Source organism: Desmodus rotundus, chromosome 7 (assembly GCF_022682495.2).
Source record: "Desmodus rotundus isolate HL8 chromosome 7, HLdesRot8A.1, whole genome shotgun sequence".
In the NCBI taxonomy this organism is placed as follows: domain Eukaryota; kingdom Metazoa; phylum Chordata; class Mammalia; order Chiroptera; family Phyllostomidae; genus Desmodus; species Desmodus rotundus.
Genome location: NC_071393.1, coordinates 52,586,833 through 52,602,524, shown reverse-complemented (window position 1 = coordinate 52,602,524; position 15,692 = coordinate 52,586,833). Strand labels below are relative to the sequence as shown.

Here is a 15,692-nt window from a genome sequence, read left to right as displayed (position 1 = left end):
TCCCTTCCCTCCCCCCTCTCTAAGGAAAATAAATAAATAAATTCTTTAAAAAATTCTTATGAGAAATTTATGAGTCATTACCAGCAGCACCTGGGAACTTGTAAAACAGAAAATACAAATACTTGAGCCCTACCCCAGATCTACGGAATCAGGAGCCCTGGTGTTGGACCCAATAACTGATGTTTTCGGAAGCCTTTCTGGGGATTGTGATGCACGCTGAAGTGTTGGAACCACCAACCAAAACAATGCCTACCCGACATAATTGCTACAAAGATGCGAAGCATCCAACATGGTAGTTCTTGGATAAATATTAATTCAGTCTAACTCTGCCTAAAGCAGCTCTCCCCATACTTCAAATCAATTAGTATCCCGACAATATAGGTAACAAATTATTAGAGAATCTAAAATAAAACCTCCCCTTATATTTGCATAACATTTCTTGTTTTCAAGATTCATTTAAACCCAACTGACAGCCTAGAGGCACACAGAGGGAGCAGTAAGTAAAAGCAATACTAGAATGCAGTTGGTGAACGTCTCTTGCTTTTTAACCCAGGCCATTTCTCTTGCTCACTTAGTCTTCTGAAACCCTTACTTCGTGGTTGGTTCTGATATTTGAAACTGCAAGATAAATACTGACCCCCAAAAGTCTCTAATAAAGAGTATAAATAAAATATTTTATTATGATTTTTTATAATAAATGTTTAATTATATTAATATTCTTTCTTTGAAATTTAGGAACACCAAAGGTAAACAGATGTGCACTTATCAAATTTTCAACATAAAACTAGATGATTACAGAACTTATGAATGTGCTTTGAGTAGTCTGCTGAAATGTCATCCCCCCACTCCAACATAATTTTTACAGGGTGTAGTAGGATGAGTATTCTCATTCACCTTTGCTAAGAGTGTAAATAAGCACAATGTGTTTGGTAAACAAATACTCATGTACATACATAGAAAGTTTTACAAATGTTCTTACCCTTTGACCTAGTATTCTACTTCTACAAGTTTATTCAGGGACGTAATCCCAAAACACTAAATTTATTCACAAATTTGAACAGAATACCATTATTTACAGGTAAAAAATTATAAAGCACTTAGCTACATCTGTCTGATTAACTATTAAGCAGTCACTGAAAACTCCACCTTACTTAGTTTATTTAATAACATGAAAAAATGATTATGTGAAACAAAAAGTATACAAAATTATAAATGCTGTATTTCTTTAAGGTCCAGAATAAAGATTAGAAATAAATTAATCAAAGTGTTAACAATGCTATCTTTAAATGTTGCCATTTAGATTACAAGTGGTCTTTCAGTTCTCTTACACTGGCATGAAGGTGCGTTAGACACCTCGCTCCCCGCTGCAATGGCCTATGTGAAGTAATTCATAAAATTCAGGCAGTGTAAACAAGCACTGCATGTAACGTGGTCATCTAAGGCTACTGGTGAGTATCTCAGAAAATCAATGACAATGACTATCTTTGGAAAAAAACCAGCTAAAGACTTCTCTAAGAAATATTTACCATTACAGATTATAATGAAGAATTGCTGAAATGTTCTTTTTATCACAGATACCTTATTCTTCAAGGAGAATAACAACTCTGTAATAATTCTTCTTAGCCACAGATTTTACTATATTTTTCTAACTATGTATTTTACTTTTAAATGTTTATGCATATCACCTTCCCTAAATTTGAAGTCTAAAAGACGAAGAAAATTTAGAATTACACTCTAAAAGAAGCTTTGAGGTGTAAAGGCATGTATGTATATATATTGAAGCTTAAAAAATTCATTAAATTTTTCAAAGCAAAAGGGAGATAAAATAAAGAGTTTATCAGTGCTCTATGCACAATTATAAATGTGAATGAAAATGGTAAAAGCATTCTACTGGTAAGTTCATTCATGGTAAACTACCCATGAATTTAAATGTGTAAGTACTATTTACTCCATGTAGACAGCACAACTAATATATTTAAATGAATACCTTTTCTCTTTCTATTTTAAGTCTTTCTTTTTCTTCTTTCTTCTTTAGTCTCTCTTCTTCAACAATTTTCTTTAATTCTTCCTTCTTTTTCTCTTTATCTTCCTTTTCTTTTTTCTTTGCTTCTAGGGCATCTGCTTTTTCTCTTTTTAATCTAGCCTTTTCAAAAGCTGTGGAGAAGCTCAAATTTAGAACTGTACACAGACAGAAAACAACACATTATATAATGTAACAAAACAATTCTGAAATAATTTAAGGTTAAATGAGATTAGCAGAGACTCACAGGGGTTGTAAATTTCTGGAGGGAGCCAGCAGGTGATTGAAATCTGCAAACAAAGCTGGCTGGGTTTCAGACAAAACACTGCAGTGGGACAAATATTTACCTGCCTCTGAAAGCCTTGCTACTCAAAACATGGTCCTATGACCAGCAGCTAGGTTATCACCTTCTTAGAAATGCAGAATCTCTTCTCTCACCCAGACCTACTAATTTAGAATCTTCGTTTTTTTAAAAAAATCCTTACCAAGGATATGTTTTTGATTTTAGAGGGAGAGGAAGGGAGGTGGGGGAGAGAGAGTGAGAGAGAAGTATCAATGTGAGAAACATCGATCAGCTAGCTGCCTCCCATATGCGCCCTGACCAGGGATGAAACTGGCAACCCAGGTATGTGCCCTGCCTGGGAATTGAACCTGCAACCTTTTGGTGCACTGGACGAGGCTCCAATCAAGAGCCAACCAACCGGGGTCCTTTTATTTTCTTTTTTATCCTCACCTGAGGATATTTTTTCATTGCTTTTAGGAAGGGAGAGAGTAAAGGAGAGAAAAGTATCAACTGGTTGGCCTCCCACAAGCACCTGGACTGGGGGGTCGTAAATGCCAGGACCAGGACGAAACCAGAAACCTAGGTATATGCCCCAACTGGGAATCAAACCTGCAAACTTTCATTTCTGGAATGAGGCTCCAATCGACTGAGCCACACTGGCCAGGGCAGAATATTCATTCTCAATATTGTTCCTAAGTGATTCATATGCACAGTCAGATTTGGTAAGCCATGTTTTATAAGGCTGTGTGAATTAAACAAAATGGCCCCAAATAGTCTGCAAGCTCTAGAAACTCCAACTTGTGCTTAATCTAACATTAGGTCAGTTTAACATGGGATATGCTATATATGCTAAGGTACAGCAAGGTATATACTATACCTTGAAATAGTTTTAAGAGATAAGCAGAGGTTTCATTTATCATAAAAATCAATAGATACCTCAAGGAAAAAAATGATTTATGGTTTAAAAAAAACCCCAGAAATATGCCATTTTAGAAACATCCCCCACTTGGGCCCAAAGAAATATTCTTTCCTGTATCTAAACAGTTTTTGGAGAAAATGTTTAAACTTACCAAGTGACTTAATTTCTTCCTGTTTCAAAAGTTTGTCTCTTTCTTTAGTAGCTTTGTTCCTATAATTTGCAATAGTCTGTTTATTAGCAACGCTGTCCTCCTAAAAAAAGAAACCAAGAACTAAGGTTGTAGAACCACAACTTTTACAAACTGATGGTCTGCCTTGTTTTTACAGTAAGAATAAAACCCAAAAATGTTAATAGCCCTCCTCAATTATATTTTCCTTATGCAAAAACAAGATTTTAGTCTAAGCCATAACTGCACTTCCCCCGCCCGAAGTCTAGCTCCCCGCCATTGCCTGTTTGACTCTCTGATCCCCTTTCCCCAACCTGCCCTCCCCACACCCGCTCCCTCTGGTAACCACCTTTCTGGGTTTCTAGGTTTTCTGAATCTAGGTTTTCTTTTTGTTTCATTAATTCATCTGTTACTTTGTCTTATATTCCACATGAATAAAATCATACAGTTTTTGTCCTTTTCTGTCTGACTTATAACTAAACTTTTAATAACTTTAATCATAGTAACACACAGAATGAGTTAATTCTACAGTCTACAAATTAGTACAAAAACCTTCCAGAAGAAAACAACTGGTAACCTATAGAGACTTAAAAAATATGCAATAGAAAAAACAAAAAAAAGTCCTTATAAACTAGATGGTGTAGACATCAAATATGTAAGAGGTAGAGAAAAAATATCAGAAACATCCTGTGGCCAATTAAACAATGTCAAGTTTATTTCCACTTTATTTCTATTGAAAGAAATGTCTTTAACCTGCTTTATTATCCCTCATATTTTAAACATGCTTAATGTTCCAATACCATCATTTATCCCCTCGACTTCATCCTGGTTTACATTTTAGTAACTGCTTACATGCTTGCTTCCAGGGTGGTATAAAATCCCTGCGGCACGAGAGCCGTGTCTGATTCGCGCGACGTTTCTACAAGCCTCACTGCTGAACAGGTAGGTATCACCATACAGGACACACATTTCTGTGTGTGAAGGAACGCGTTCCTTCCTACAGGCTATGGAGGTGGGGGAGCCAAACACTACTCTTACCTTTGAAGAGTTTGAGTAAGAGCTGTAAGGCAGTTTTTGTCCTCTCTCTACTTACCTGACTGACAGACACTCGTTTGGGAGGTCTCCCTCGTCTCCTGTTAGCAGGACTGAAGATAAAGGTGGGTGGGTCATCAGGAAAAAAATAAGAAAAATCTTGGTCTGCTATTTTATATGTCGAAAGAGATGACTCCTTTACCAAAAAAAAAAAAAAAAAAAGATACAGAGTACAATAATAACACATTAGTAAACCATACATACATTGGCTTTAACATGTTCTATGATTAACATATTAGACCAGGTCCAAAACAATAGAATTTCTTGTGCTATTATGTAGTATTATATATTTTAGTTTACTTGATCCTTTTAAAAACTATATAATCAGCTTTACCAGAAAGAAATCCACAAATGAAATAAAATACCCAAGAATGTTTCAACAGTCTCTTGAATTCTAAAATTATTTCAAAATTACATTATACAAGAATCCTTTTTTATTTGCTGTTAATTAATGTTTTATGAGATTCTCTATGTAAATAAATAATCCATATATTTAACATTAAAATCCATTGTATTAACCAATACATTTTTCTTAACCATTTCCTAACTGCTGAACATTTAGGTCCCTCCCACTACCAGTTTGGGGTGATAACAAATATTTTTATGTATCAAATTTTAAAGTTGATCTGGATAAAATCAGAAATACTGCCAAATTCCTATAAAGCTTCAACTCAGAATTTCAGTTCAGAGCAATCAACCTCATTTTTTTAAATTAAATTTTATTTTTTAAAATATTTTTTAAATTTATTTTTAGTCAGAGGGGAAGGGAGGGAGAAAGAGAGGGAGAGAAACATCAATGTGTGGTTGCCTCTCACACCTGCCCTAGTGAAGACCTGGCCTGCAACCCAGACATGTGCCCTGACTGGGAATCGAACCAGTGACCTTTTGGTTCAAAGGCCAGTGCTCAATCCACTGAGCCACAGCAGCCAGGGCCAATCAACCTCATTTTTATCAGAAGTGGTGTGATTCTAGAATAACTGCTAAATCCAAAAGAGTTTTCTGTCCGTTCACTTTGTATTCAGAACTTGTTCACCTTTTATTCATATCCAACCGTAGATTTTTTTATTTTTGACTAGCAATTCTGAAGACTATTTTTTGTCAAATTGTCAAAATCATTCCTTCTCTTGAAGAAAATATGTGCCATTTACAAAATATCTTTCAGAAATGTGTAAGAAAATAATGATTCACAATTTTAAATTTTTAACAAAACAGGACTACTTCTATCAGGAATTCAATTTTCTATATGTTTCCATTTTGAGGTAGAACACAGCTTTTAATATCTAAAATTCAATCAGTTCTGGCTATATCAACAATTTATTAAAATTTTACATAGCTTCCATTAATATGATCATCTACTGTCCTACACAGATAACCACTGAATATACAGAATTGCCTTTTAAGTATGAATATGTAGCACGCGTGGTTTTCTTTTCAAATATATATACTCAGAAAGGTCAAAATAGGCTTGCATACATTAATTACTAAGGTTCCTTATTCACACATGTATCACAACAAACATAAATACCTACATCTTTGTGTACTTGCAAAAGTACTCCTAACAACAGTCTACACCCACCGCACTGGGTATCAAACTCCGTTGCTCTAGGGAGGGCGGGGTGTGTGTGTGTGTGTGTGTGTACACGTGCATTGCATGAGATACCCATGAACAATCTTTCATTCTACTCTAAGAGTAGAATGTTGACTGTCACCTTAATTTTCACTTATTTATTAAAGTGAACTTCCTTCCATGTTTACTGACTGTTTATTTTCCTTGGTGAGTAACTGCTGAGGTCCTTCACCACTTTTTCCAATTGAGTTGTTTTGTTCATTGATGTGTAAGAGACCTTTGTAAATTAGAGGAATTGGCCAGCCGGCTATTTACAATATACATATACAAGTATTCATACATATATTCACTGATTGCCAAGTGCCAGGCACTGTTCAAGCCACTTAACACAAGTAGCAAAATTGTTAACTTCTTAGCCCTGGCCAGACAGATCGGTTGGTTAGAGCACTGTCTCAATATGCCAATGTTGCAGGTTCGATCCCTGATGAGGGCACATACAAGAATTAACCAAAGAATACATAAATAAATGGAACAACAAATCAATGTTTCCTTTTTTCTCTCTCCCTCCCCCTCTCTCTAAAATCCACTTTAAAAAATTATAAACTTCACCCTGGTCTGTATGGCTCAGTTGGTTGGAGCACTGTCCCATAAACCAAAAGGTTACAGGTTTGATTTCTGGTCAGGGCATATGCCTGGGTTGCAGGTTCGGTCCCAGTTGGGGCATGTGCAAGAGGCAACCAATCAATGCTTCTTTCTCACATTTATGTTTCTCTCCCCCTCTCTCTCCCTCCCTTCTCCTCTTTGTAAAATCAATAAGCATATCCTCAGATGAGGATTAAAAAAATTGTTAATTTCTTGTAAATATCATTTTACATAACTATCTGATATTCAATGCTATAAAGCATAATTAAGCATTCTCCTCTAATCAAGACAAATACACAAATATGCTCAGATTTAAAAATTATCTTTCAGATGATTCTGTTCTATATTTTCAAATTTTTATATTTCATTTACTATAAATTTTAATTATGTCTATATTTTTACTGAAGTGCTCATGTTTTTCTAATTGATTTGAACTCCTCATTATATTCACTTAAAGTATTTTTCCTCTGGCACTTGAAATCTATTTATGACATTTTAAACCTACATATGTTTATACTGTCAAATCAATCTCATCATTGTTACTTCTTTTCTATTACTCCTCCAAAGTACTTCAGCATGCATAAAACATAAGATTTGTTTCATTTCATTTACGATAGCTAATTTCTGACACATGTATACATCTCTTACCCATTCTATTGCTTTTTTACTTAGATTTGTCATTTCTCCCAATGTGAGTTAAATGTTTCTCATTTTACAGAATTAGTTTTACCATTTAACTTTTTACTCAGTGTACAATGTGAAGTTACTAAACTTGATTTTTCCCCCCTTTTAATGGTTATGAGAAAAAGATGATCCACCTGCGTGGCATTGCTCTCTGATGTCCTGTTTATATGTTGTTCTTCTATCTACTTCTACTAGGGTGTGTTTTGGCATTGTTTTTTTTTATCTGTTTTTGTGAGCCAGAACCACACTTAAAAAATTATAGTTGCCCCACCCCCCAACCTTTATTTTATCAAGTTTACCATCTATTCTCACCTGGCTAATTTTTTTACCAGGAAAAAAAAAGTGGTAGCACCTGTACCACCTTGAAATTCTAGAAATTGCAAAAACAGCATTTAATCCAATAAAAAAAGAGAAAAAATTACTAAAAATTGGCTCTAGATAAAAAGAGAGCTATTTTCAACCAACTTTGACATAACATTTCTTCAATGTTATAACGTTATACCACTACTCATTTCTCTTTTTTTCTTCTTTCTAGCAAATAATTTTACTGTTCTAATTACCTTAACTTTAATGACTCCATCTTGTGGTTCACAGTGTTGCTTTAGAAAAAGCTTTAGTTTCTCACGAGAAAATAGGTGTTTTCTCCGGCTAAAGAGGAAAAAGAAGAAAGCGGAAGGTTAGTATCAAAGAATTCAACCTGATTTCCATAATCTCTGTAAATCTATAAAAACCTCAATTTCAAGCCTAGGAAAAGGACATTTCATTTTCTAACAGTATTTATGTAGAAGTAACAAGAAACTTTATACAGAAGTATTTATATAGAATAAGATCTACTTGATTGGATCTATTATAAAAGTCCATTAAAAATAGTATATGTGCCCTGGCCAATGTGGCTCAGTGGTTGGAACATCATCCAGTAAACCGAAAGGATGTGGGTTCAATTTCCAGTCAGGGCACATGCTTAGGTTGCAGGTTCTGTCCCCGGCTGGGGTGTGTTCAGGAGGCAACCATCTATGTTTCTCTGTCTCTCCCTCCCCCTTCCTCTGTCTGGAATCAATAGCTATATCCTCTGGTGAGGATAAAAAATAATTGTAGATGCATTTATTACTTAGGAACCACTCAGAAATCAAATAATCCTGAAGAAAAATATACTATAAAGAAAAAACCAAACCTTATAAAATTAGATGATCATTCCTATAAGTTATCACCATTAAAATTCTTTAAAAAATTATAATCAGCAGGCTACCAGATACCACATAACACTATGTAACCCAAGATTCAAATTGACATTGCGAACAGAGATGAACATGGATTTTTATCAAATTCTTAAGTATTTTGTATTTAAATTTCACATGGCAGCCAATAAATTCATGGGACTAAAATTAAAGAGAATAGAGAATTCTTAAGATCCCAAGAATATACTATTTTTGATCATCTCTTGCTCCCAAATTCAAACAGCGTAACCATAACAGTAATAAACACCACCATAACAAAACAAAAACAATAAACAACACACAAGTATTTCTGGGAATTTTTAAAATTAAATTCAATGTATTTCTTTCAAGAAAAGGCCACATTAAAAGTTTCTATGAGTAAATAAACTATAAAGTTTTTAAGTAGAGGTCCTCCCAATAATATTATCACTTTTCTTTGAACATGTGAGTATATATGGAGCAACAGAGATGAGAGAACAAGTAAAAATATTTTACATCAAACAAAATGCAACACTGACTTCTACGTGGCAAGTTGACAGTTGGCTGATGACGTCAACCCACTTTCGGTGACCAAGAGCCTAACCTCAACGGGCAGCAGTGGGGATTGTCCCAAAATATATCTTTGTATAGGGCTCAGTTTTAAAAATGTAAACCACTCACTACTTTTCTCTTTTGTTATGTCTCCAAGAAGAATTTTAAAAGATACTCAACTTTTATTATTTAACTTCCTTAAGGAATGAGAAGAGACTTATCAGATGTTTGTGTCTAATGAATAAAATATTATATATGTGACTGACACTTTTCTAAATACCATCAGATTTCTCAGCTTTGAAAATTGGGTTCCAGGGGGAGGGTGGAGGTGGGGGAGGGAGGTGGGTTCACCTGGGGTGGGGTGGAGGGATGGGGAGAAAAGGCATACAACTGTAATTGAATAACAATAAAAAAAAAAAAAAGAATTGAAAGTGGGAAAAAAAAAAGGAAAAAAAAAAAGAAAATTGGGTTCCCTCATGAGCAATACTTCATAAATAGGATCCTTCGTAATTTCTTGGGTGTGAAGACTATTTGGGGATAGTTGCTAATAAATAAAGGGCTCATAGAGTCTATCAGGGTTTACTTTATCAGTCTATGAGCATATTAATGCCCATTTATTTTTAAAAAAGAAGCGACCAGTTGCAACACTACCCATTTGTTCTGTATCAAATCTTCTTAAACTAACATAATTATACGACTTTAAACCAGCATAGAGAAGACACCGAATTTTACCTGATGTGTGTGGCTTTAACAATGGCACACTCATACAATTCTTTTTCAGTGGGTTGCACCTTGTATTTAAACAATAAGGGATCAATTGCATCTCTTTTCTTCCTAAAAAGAGCAGAGGAAAGACACAAATCAGTTAGTTATTTTTGTGGAAATGTGAGATTTTAAATGGAAATCTGGTTTCTAAGAACATATGAGTACTATAACACAATCTAATGTGTATTTATTTTAACTAGGATTTTATATGTTACTGATATCCCTCACCATTCAGTTAGCTAAAAAAGTACAAAGCACAATTTTATGTTAGGTACTCTAATTACCCATTTGATATATTTTCCTTGGGTGAAGAAAATAACTAGAGAATAATAAGCAAAGTACCCAGTTTAGGTAAAATTCGTAAAATTAGGTAAAACAAAGAGTTCTTATATTTGCTTTTAAACTTTCTTCGTCACAGCTTTGTAATCTGAGAGTAAAAGTAGAGATAATGTAATTTACCCTGTTTTAAGAATTGGCTGCCCTGGCTGGTATGGCTCAGTGGATCGACTGTAGGCCTGTAAACTGAAAAGTTGCTGTTTCTTTTTTTGTTTGTTTTAAGATTTTATTTATTTATTTACTTAGAGAGAGGGAAAGGGAAGGAGGAAGAGAGGGAGAGAAACATCAATGTGTGGCTGCCCCTCACGTGTCCACAATTGGGGACCAGGCCCACAACCCGAGCATGTGCCCTGACTGGGAATCTAACAGGTGGCCCTTCGCTTCTGAGGCCCATGCTCAATCCACTGAGCTACATCAGCCAGGGCCCAAAAGTTGCTGTTTTGATTCCTGGTCACAGCATGTGCCTCAGTTGCAGGTCAGGTCCCCTGTTGGGGGCGAGTGAGAGGCAGCCAATAGATGTTTCTCTCCTTTTCTTTTCTCCTTCCCTTCCCTTATCTCTCTAAAACTAAATAAATAGAATCTTTAAAAAAAGGTATTGGCAAAGAAGCTACACATTTAAAACCCCCACCAACTTCTTACCTTTTCATCTCTTTGAGGGTGCATTCACTCCATTCATTCACTCATTCATTCATTCTGTTATAAATTTCAACATGCTACAATATGGATATGCCTTGAAAAATTATACTAAGTGGAATAAACCTGACATGAAAGGACAAATATTATGACTCCACTTATATGAAATATCTAGAATAGGTAAATTCAAAGAGATAGAAACCAGATTAGAGGCTACTAGGGGGTGGGGGAACAAGGAAATGGGAAATTATTACTTAATGGGTACAGTGTTTTTGTTTAGTGAGATGAAAAAGTTTTGAAAATAGCAGTGATAGTTGTACAACACTGTGAGTGTAATTAATGCCACTAAACTGCACACTTAAAATGGTTAAAATGGCAAATGATTATATTATACACGTTCTCTCTCTCGCTCTGCCTCTGCCTCACCCTCTCTCCAACAAAATTTGGTGATCATTTCAAGGACCTATAATTCCAAAAATGCTGCTTTAGTATATCTTGCAGGTATTACCAACTATGTGATATGGGGCAAATTTTCTGACTTGGAACTTCTGTTTCTCCTCAGCGATGTGAGAGTATGACCACCCGCTCCTATAGAATGGGTCTGAGGAGCCCACAAACATGTGGGTGCTGTTACACAGATGAACTCGTGCAAAACGCCCGACAAAGAATTGTTCCTTCCCCTTCAACCCACCGACTCAAACGTAAGAAAATCCAGACTATGTTTTGTTGTGGGAGCAACCTAGAAGTAAATCACTTAAGTTAGGGAATTAATAGAAATAACAGTAAAGGTCCAAAGATGACTATGTTTCACTCTTCCTGGTACCTCCGGACACCACAGTAGCAATATAAACAACCAGGCATGTTATGATTTCGATGTATAGTTAAAGCTCAGATTCTCTGAGAATCATAAACAGGTTAAATATATCTATGAATGAAGTAACAGACTAGCTTATTTAATTTTCTTATATCAAGGGTCCATTCCAAGTACCTATATTCAAAGGAGAAGCACAGACTACATGGGTAGGAAAGTATTACTAATTATTCCTCTGGCCAAATTCAATTACACTTTATGAGGAGCTTCTTATAAGTGGCACAAGTGGGATTTATGAATAGAAATATTCTTCTAAATGCTACATATAACAGGCAAAACATTCACTTACTAATTGAGATTCTGAATTAATTTGCTTTGTACCTAAGTTAACAAATTAGCCACAAAATATGCAGGTAGCTCATCTTAAATTCTAAAAAGAAGGGAAAGGACATTAATGTGCTGAATGATAAGAGTGCTGAGCCTCAGAATCTAGACATTTCTCATCCCAAAGCACCAAAAACAATTAGAAGATTAAAAGTCATTACAAAATAAGCGCAAATAAGTTATTTTATGAAAAACTTTATAAACAAATGCTTACCATGTTTAAACATCAATTTAAATTTTTTTATACTTTTATATCACCCAAAAATCATTTTCTTGTCAGACAACGTACTGGCTAGATAACCTCATGCAAAGCCAATTAACCTCTCTAAGGCTCAGGTTCTTGTCAGGTACAAATAACAATACTCTTCCAGAACTGACAAAGAGGCAAAGTGAGCACTTAGCACAGTGCCAGGACACAGGAAATGCTGAAATGCTGGCTATAGATACCATAGTTCAAGTCAGAAAAAAGGGAACTTGAATTACAAGGCTCTGAGACACAGAACTTGATAGTTACTAACTAGTATTTCAGAAGCAAAGGAGTTAAAGGAAGTTTTTAAGAGTGGCCCCAGAACTCTGGCTGGGTAGCTCAGTTGGTTATTGCATTGACCGTATACACCAGCGTTGTAGGTTTGATCCCTGGTCTGGGCACATACATGAATCAGTCAATAAATGCATACATAAGTGAAACAACAAATTGATGTTCCTCTCTCTCAACCTCTCTAAAATCAACAAATTAAAAAAAGAAATAGTCGTCTCAGGCTTCTTATTTGATTATGGTACTATTTACTGAAAATAGGGAAGAAAAAGAAAGACACAAGACAGGCTGGAGAAAGCATTTTTAAGCCTGAGATTCCTCAAAGGCAGAGAGGGAACAGAATGGAGCAGTGAAGAATTAGATGGTGGCTGTGGAGATCAAAGGAGGGAGCTGAGTTAAAACATGTAAAGAGACTCATCAGTTGAAGAGTAGGCTGAGATTTTAAATTTACCTGCAGGGAGTGCCAACCTAGGTGTGTTTGTGTGCTTTTCTCCAAGAGCACTTAGCTGATGCAGGTTGTCAACTGACGAATTTCAGAAGGGTACAGAGTGTCTTTACCATACGTACCATAAAGTAAGTCAGTCTGATAAAGTACAGAATTAATTTTCCCAAGTAAACACAAGTGGAACACGTAAGTGTTATTGAATGAGATGAGCTTCAATTGTTCTTAAGCTAACTAGAATTAACTAGGGAAGTTTCAGTTTTACAAACTCTAACACGTGCTGTGGAACCATACTGTTCTGTTAAATAGTATACCACAGTATGACTAGAAGAAAGTCCCTTTCTTTAGGAAGGGACTAAAGAAAAAATTGTTTCAACAGAGTATGATTAGCCAATCTGATATTTTAAAAATTAATAAAAATCACTTACCCATTTTGAAAAGAAGTGTTTTGTGTCTCTGAATCATCACTATCACTGATAATAATAGTTTCTCCATCTATACCACTGACATGTCCATTAGCAAAACCATTTTGATGTGACGGAGGGAGGACTTCCAAAATCCTACACTGTAACCTGAAAGAAAATGATACATTAAAAATGTAAAGCATTTGATATTTTATAATCAAACACTTCAAAACAATCTATTGTTGTGCGTTGAAAAGATTTTTGTTTTATAGAAAAACTATGGCTGATTGGTGTAACCAATTTTATAAAAAAGAGAATCTGTAACATCTAATTTAAGCAAAGACTGGCTATAATTTAAAATAATACAAAACTATTTTAAAGGTCAATTTATTAAGATTCTTGGTAATTATATCCTTAACTGAAGTTACTACTTAGAAAATCAAATTCTGGCATAATACTTCATTGTACAGATTAGGCCTTAGAGTTTTTCAAAGTCTCCAATATTTTAAATTCTGAAATTTTCTGGATCAGTCTTTTTCATTCTCACCGTAACTTTTGTTGTGATTTCTGATCTCTGGAAAGCTTCCTATTCACTAATTCTATTACCCCTATTTTGACTTCCCTTGCCTCTGCCCACTCTATCTGGGTTTTATGTGTTGCAGTTTCAGATTCACTCACCATAACTGAAATATTCCTCAATCCCATTTTACTGTGCCAATTTTCAACTGGAATAAAATGTTATATAGCCAGCCCTGGCTAGGTGGCTCAGTTGGTTGGAGCATCATTCCGTACACCAAAAGGCTGTAGGTTTGCATACCAGTCAGGGCACATAACTAGGTTTCGAGTTAGATCCCCTGTTGGAGAGCGTAAGGGAGGCAACCAATAGATGTTACTGATAGATGGCTACCTCTCACATTGACGTTTCTCTCTCTCTTCCTTTCTCTATCTCTAAAATCAACAAACATATCCTCGGATGAGGATTAAAAAATAAATAAAATAAAATGTGGTATATTTATACAATGTAATATTATTCAGCAAAATGTGGTATATTTATACAATGTAATATTATTCAGCAAAAAAAAAAAGAAATGAAGTACTAATAACATGCCACAGTATAGATAAACCCTGAAAGCACTAAGTGAAAGAAACCATATGTAAAAAGCCACATATTATATGATTCCATTTGTATGAAAAACCAGAATAAGCAAATCCATAGAGACATAAAGTAGATGAGGGGTTGACAGGAACTTGGGGGGTGGGGAGGGTAAGAGATGAGCGCAAAGGGCAGTGGCTGCTAATAGGAATGGGCTTTCTTTTTGGGATATAGAAAATGTTCTAAAACTAATTTATAGTGATGGTTGTGCAACTCCATGAATATACTAAAAACTGTTGAACTGTACATTTTAAATGGGTAAGTTTTATGGTATGTGAAATATATTTCAAGTTGTTAAATAAATGCAGTCACAAGTAAAAGCAGGGTACAGGAGGGAGTGAGGGAGAGAAAATGCATGCATCTCGTAGACAATCCAGGGGGAGGTTTTATTAACCAAGAAGATCTAAAGCACATATATACTACCAATACGTAAATCTCTATTCTCTAAAGTAGCTCAAGATTAGAAAATTTGCTCGCTGTGGCATTCATTTGTTTATCCCATGCCATAAACAAGTTTTGAGATATTCTGGGCATTCATAAGACTGCCTGCCTGTCCATTCGCCAGCCCAATTGTCCTGAGAACTTCATTCTTTCCATACCCCACCTTCTTCTGTATGACTACTAGTAGAGTTGTCACACTCCCACAAGACCCTGGCTAGAGTTAGCGGATACTGGGTGGGCACCTTTTGCTGAGACAACACATCTTTCTCTAAGATTTTAAAATCTGGAATCTAGAAAGTTAAAATCAGTCCCTACCCCATCACAGAATCTATAAAATACAAAATTTTGGTGCTGTTGGCACATGTATTTCCTATCACATGGAGTGGGTCAGTATGCAATGAGAGAAGATTAAAAAAAGCTTACAAGAGGGAAGAGGAGAAGAGAGATGGCAAGGGTACTATAAAGGCAGTTAGTTCTCTTTTTTTCCGTTCTTCCTCAGAGTTAGATGCACCTTGCCATGCCAGAGTTAGCTGGTCAATCTTTCCTTTGATTCAATAAACTGATCATTTACCCTATCGTATGTTTTTTTCAAAATGAGGGTTTGACACAGCCAAAATAAATAGAAGCATACAATTCCAGAAAGACGAACAGTGTATTTAGAATCAGCTCA

General features: G+C 35.4%; 1 protein-coding gene across 2 annotated transcripts in view; it reads right to left on the bottom strand.

Annotated features, from left to right (window-relative positions):
- Window positions 1-15,692, bottom strand: part of BAZ1A (bromodomain adjacent to zinc finger domain 1A) — a 76,541-nt gene that overhangs the window by 36,873 nt on the left and 23,976 nt on the right. Inside the window, exons 4-9 of one of the 2 annotated variants that reach the window (XM_053928294.2) lie at window positions 13,453-13,596; window positions 9,851-9,952; window positions 7,934-8,021; window positions 4,482-4,616; window positions 3,374-3,473; window positions 1,988-2,178 (exon numbers count right to left, since the gene is read on the bottom strand). In XM_053928294.2, coding sequence (XP_053784269.1) covers window positions 1,988-2,178; window positions 3,374-3,473; window positions 4,482-4,616; window positions 7,934-8,021; window positions 9,851-9,952; window positions 13,453-13,596 — 760 coding nt within the window. The remainder of the gene's footprint in view (window positions 1-1,987; window positions 2,179-3,373; window positions 3,474-4,481; window positions 4,617-7,933; window positions 8,022-9,850; window positions 9,953-13,452; window positions 13,597-15,692) is intronic. The other variant, XM_024551325.4, reaches the window with a different exon arrangement.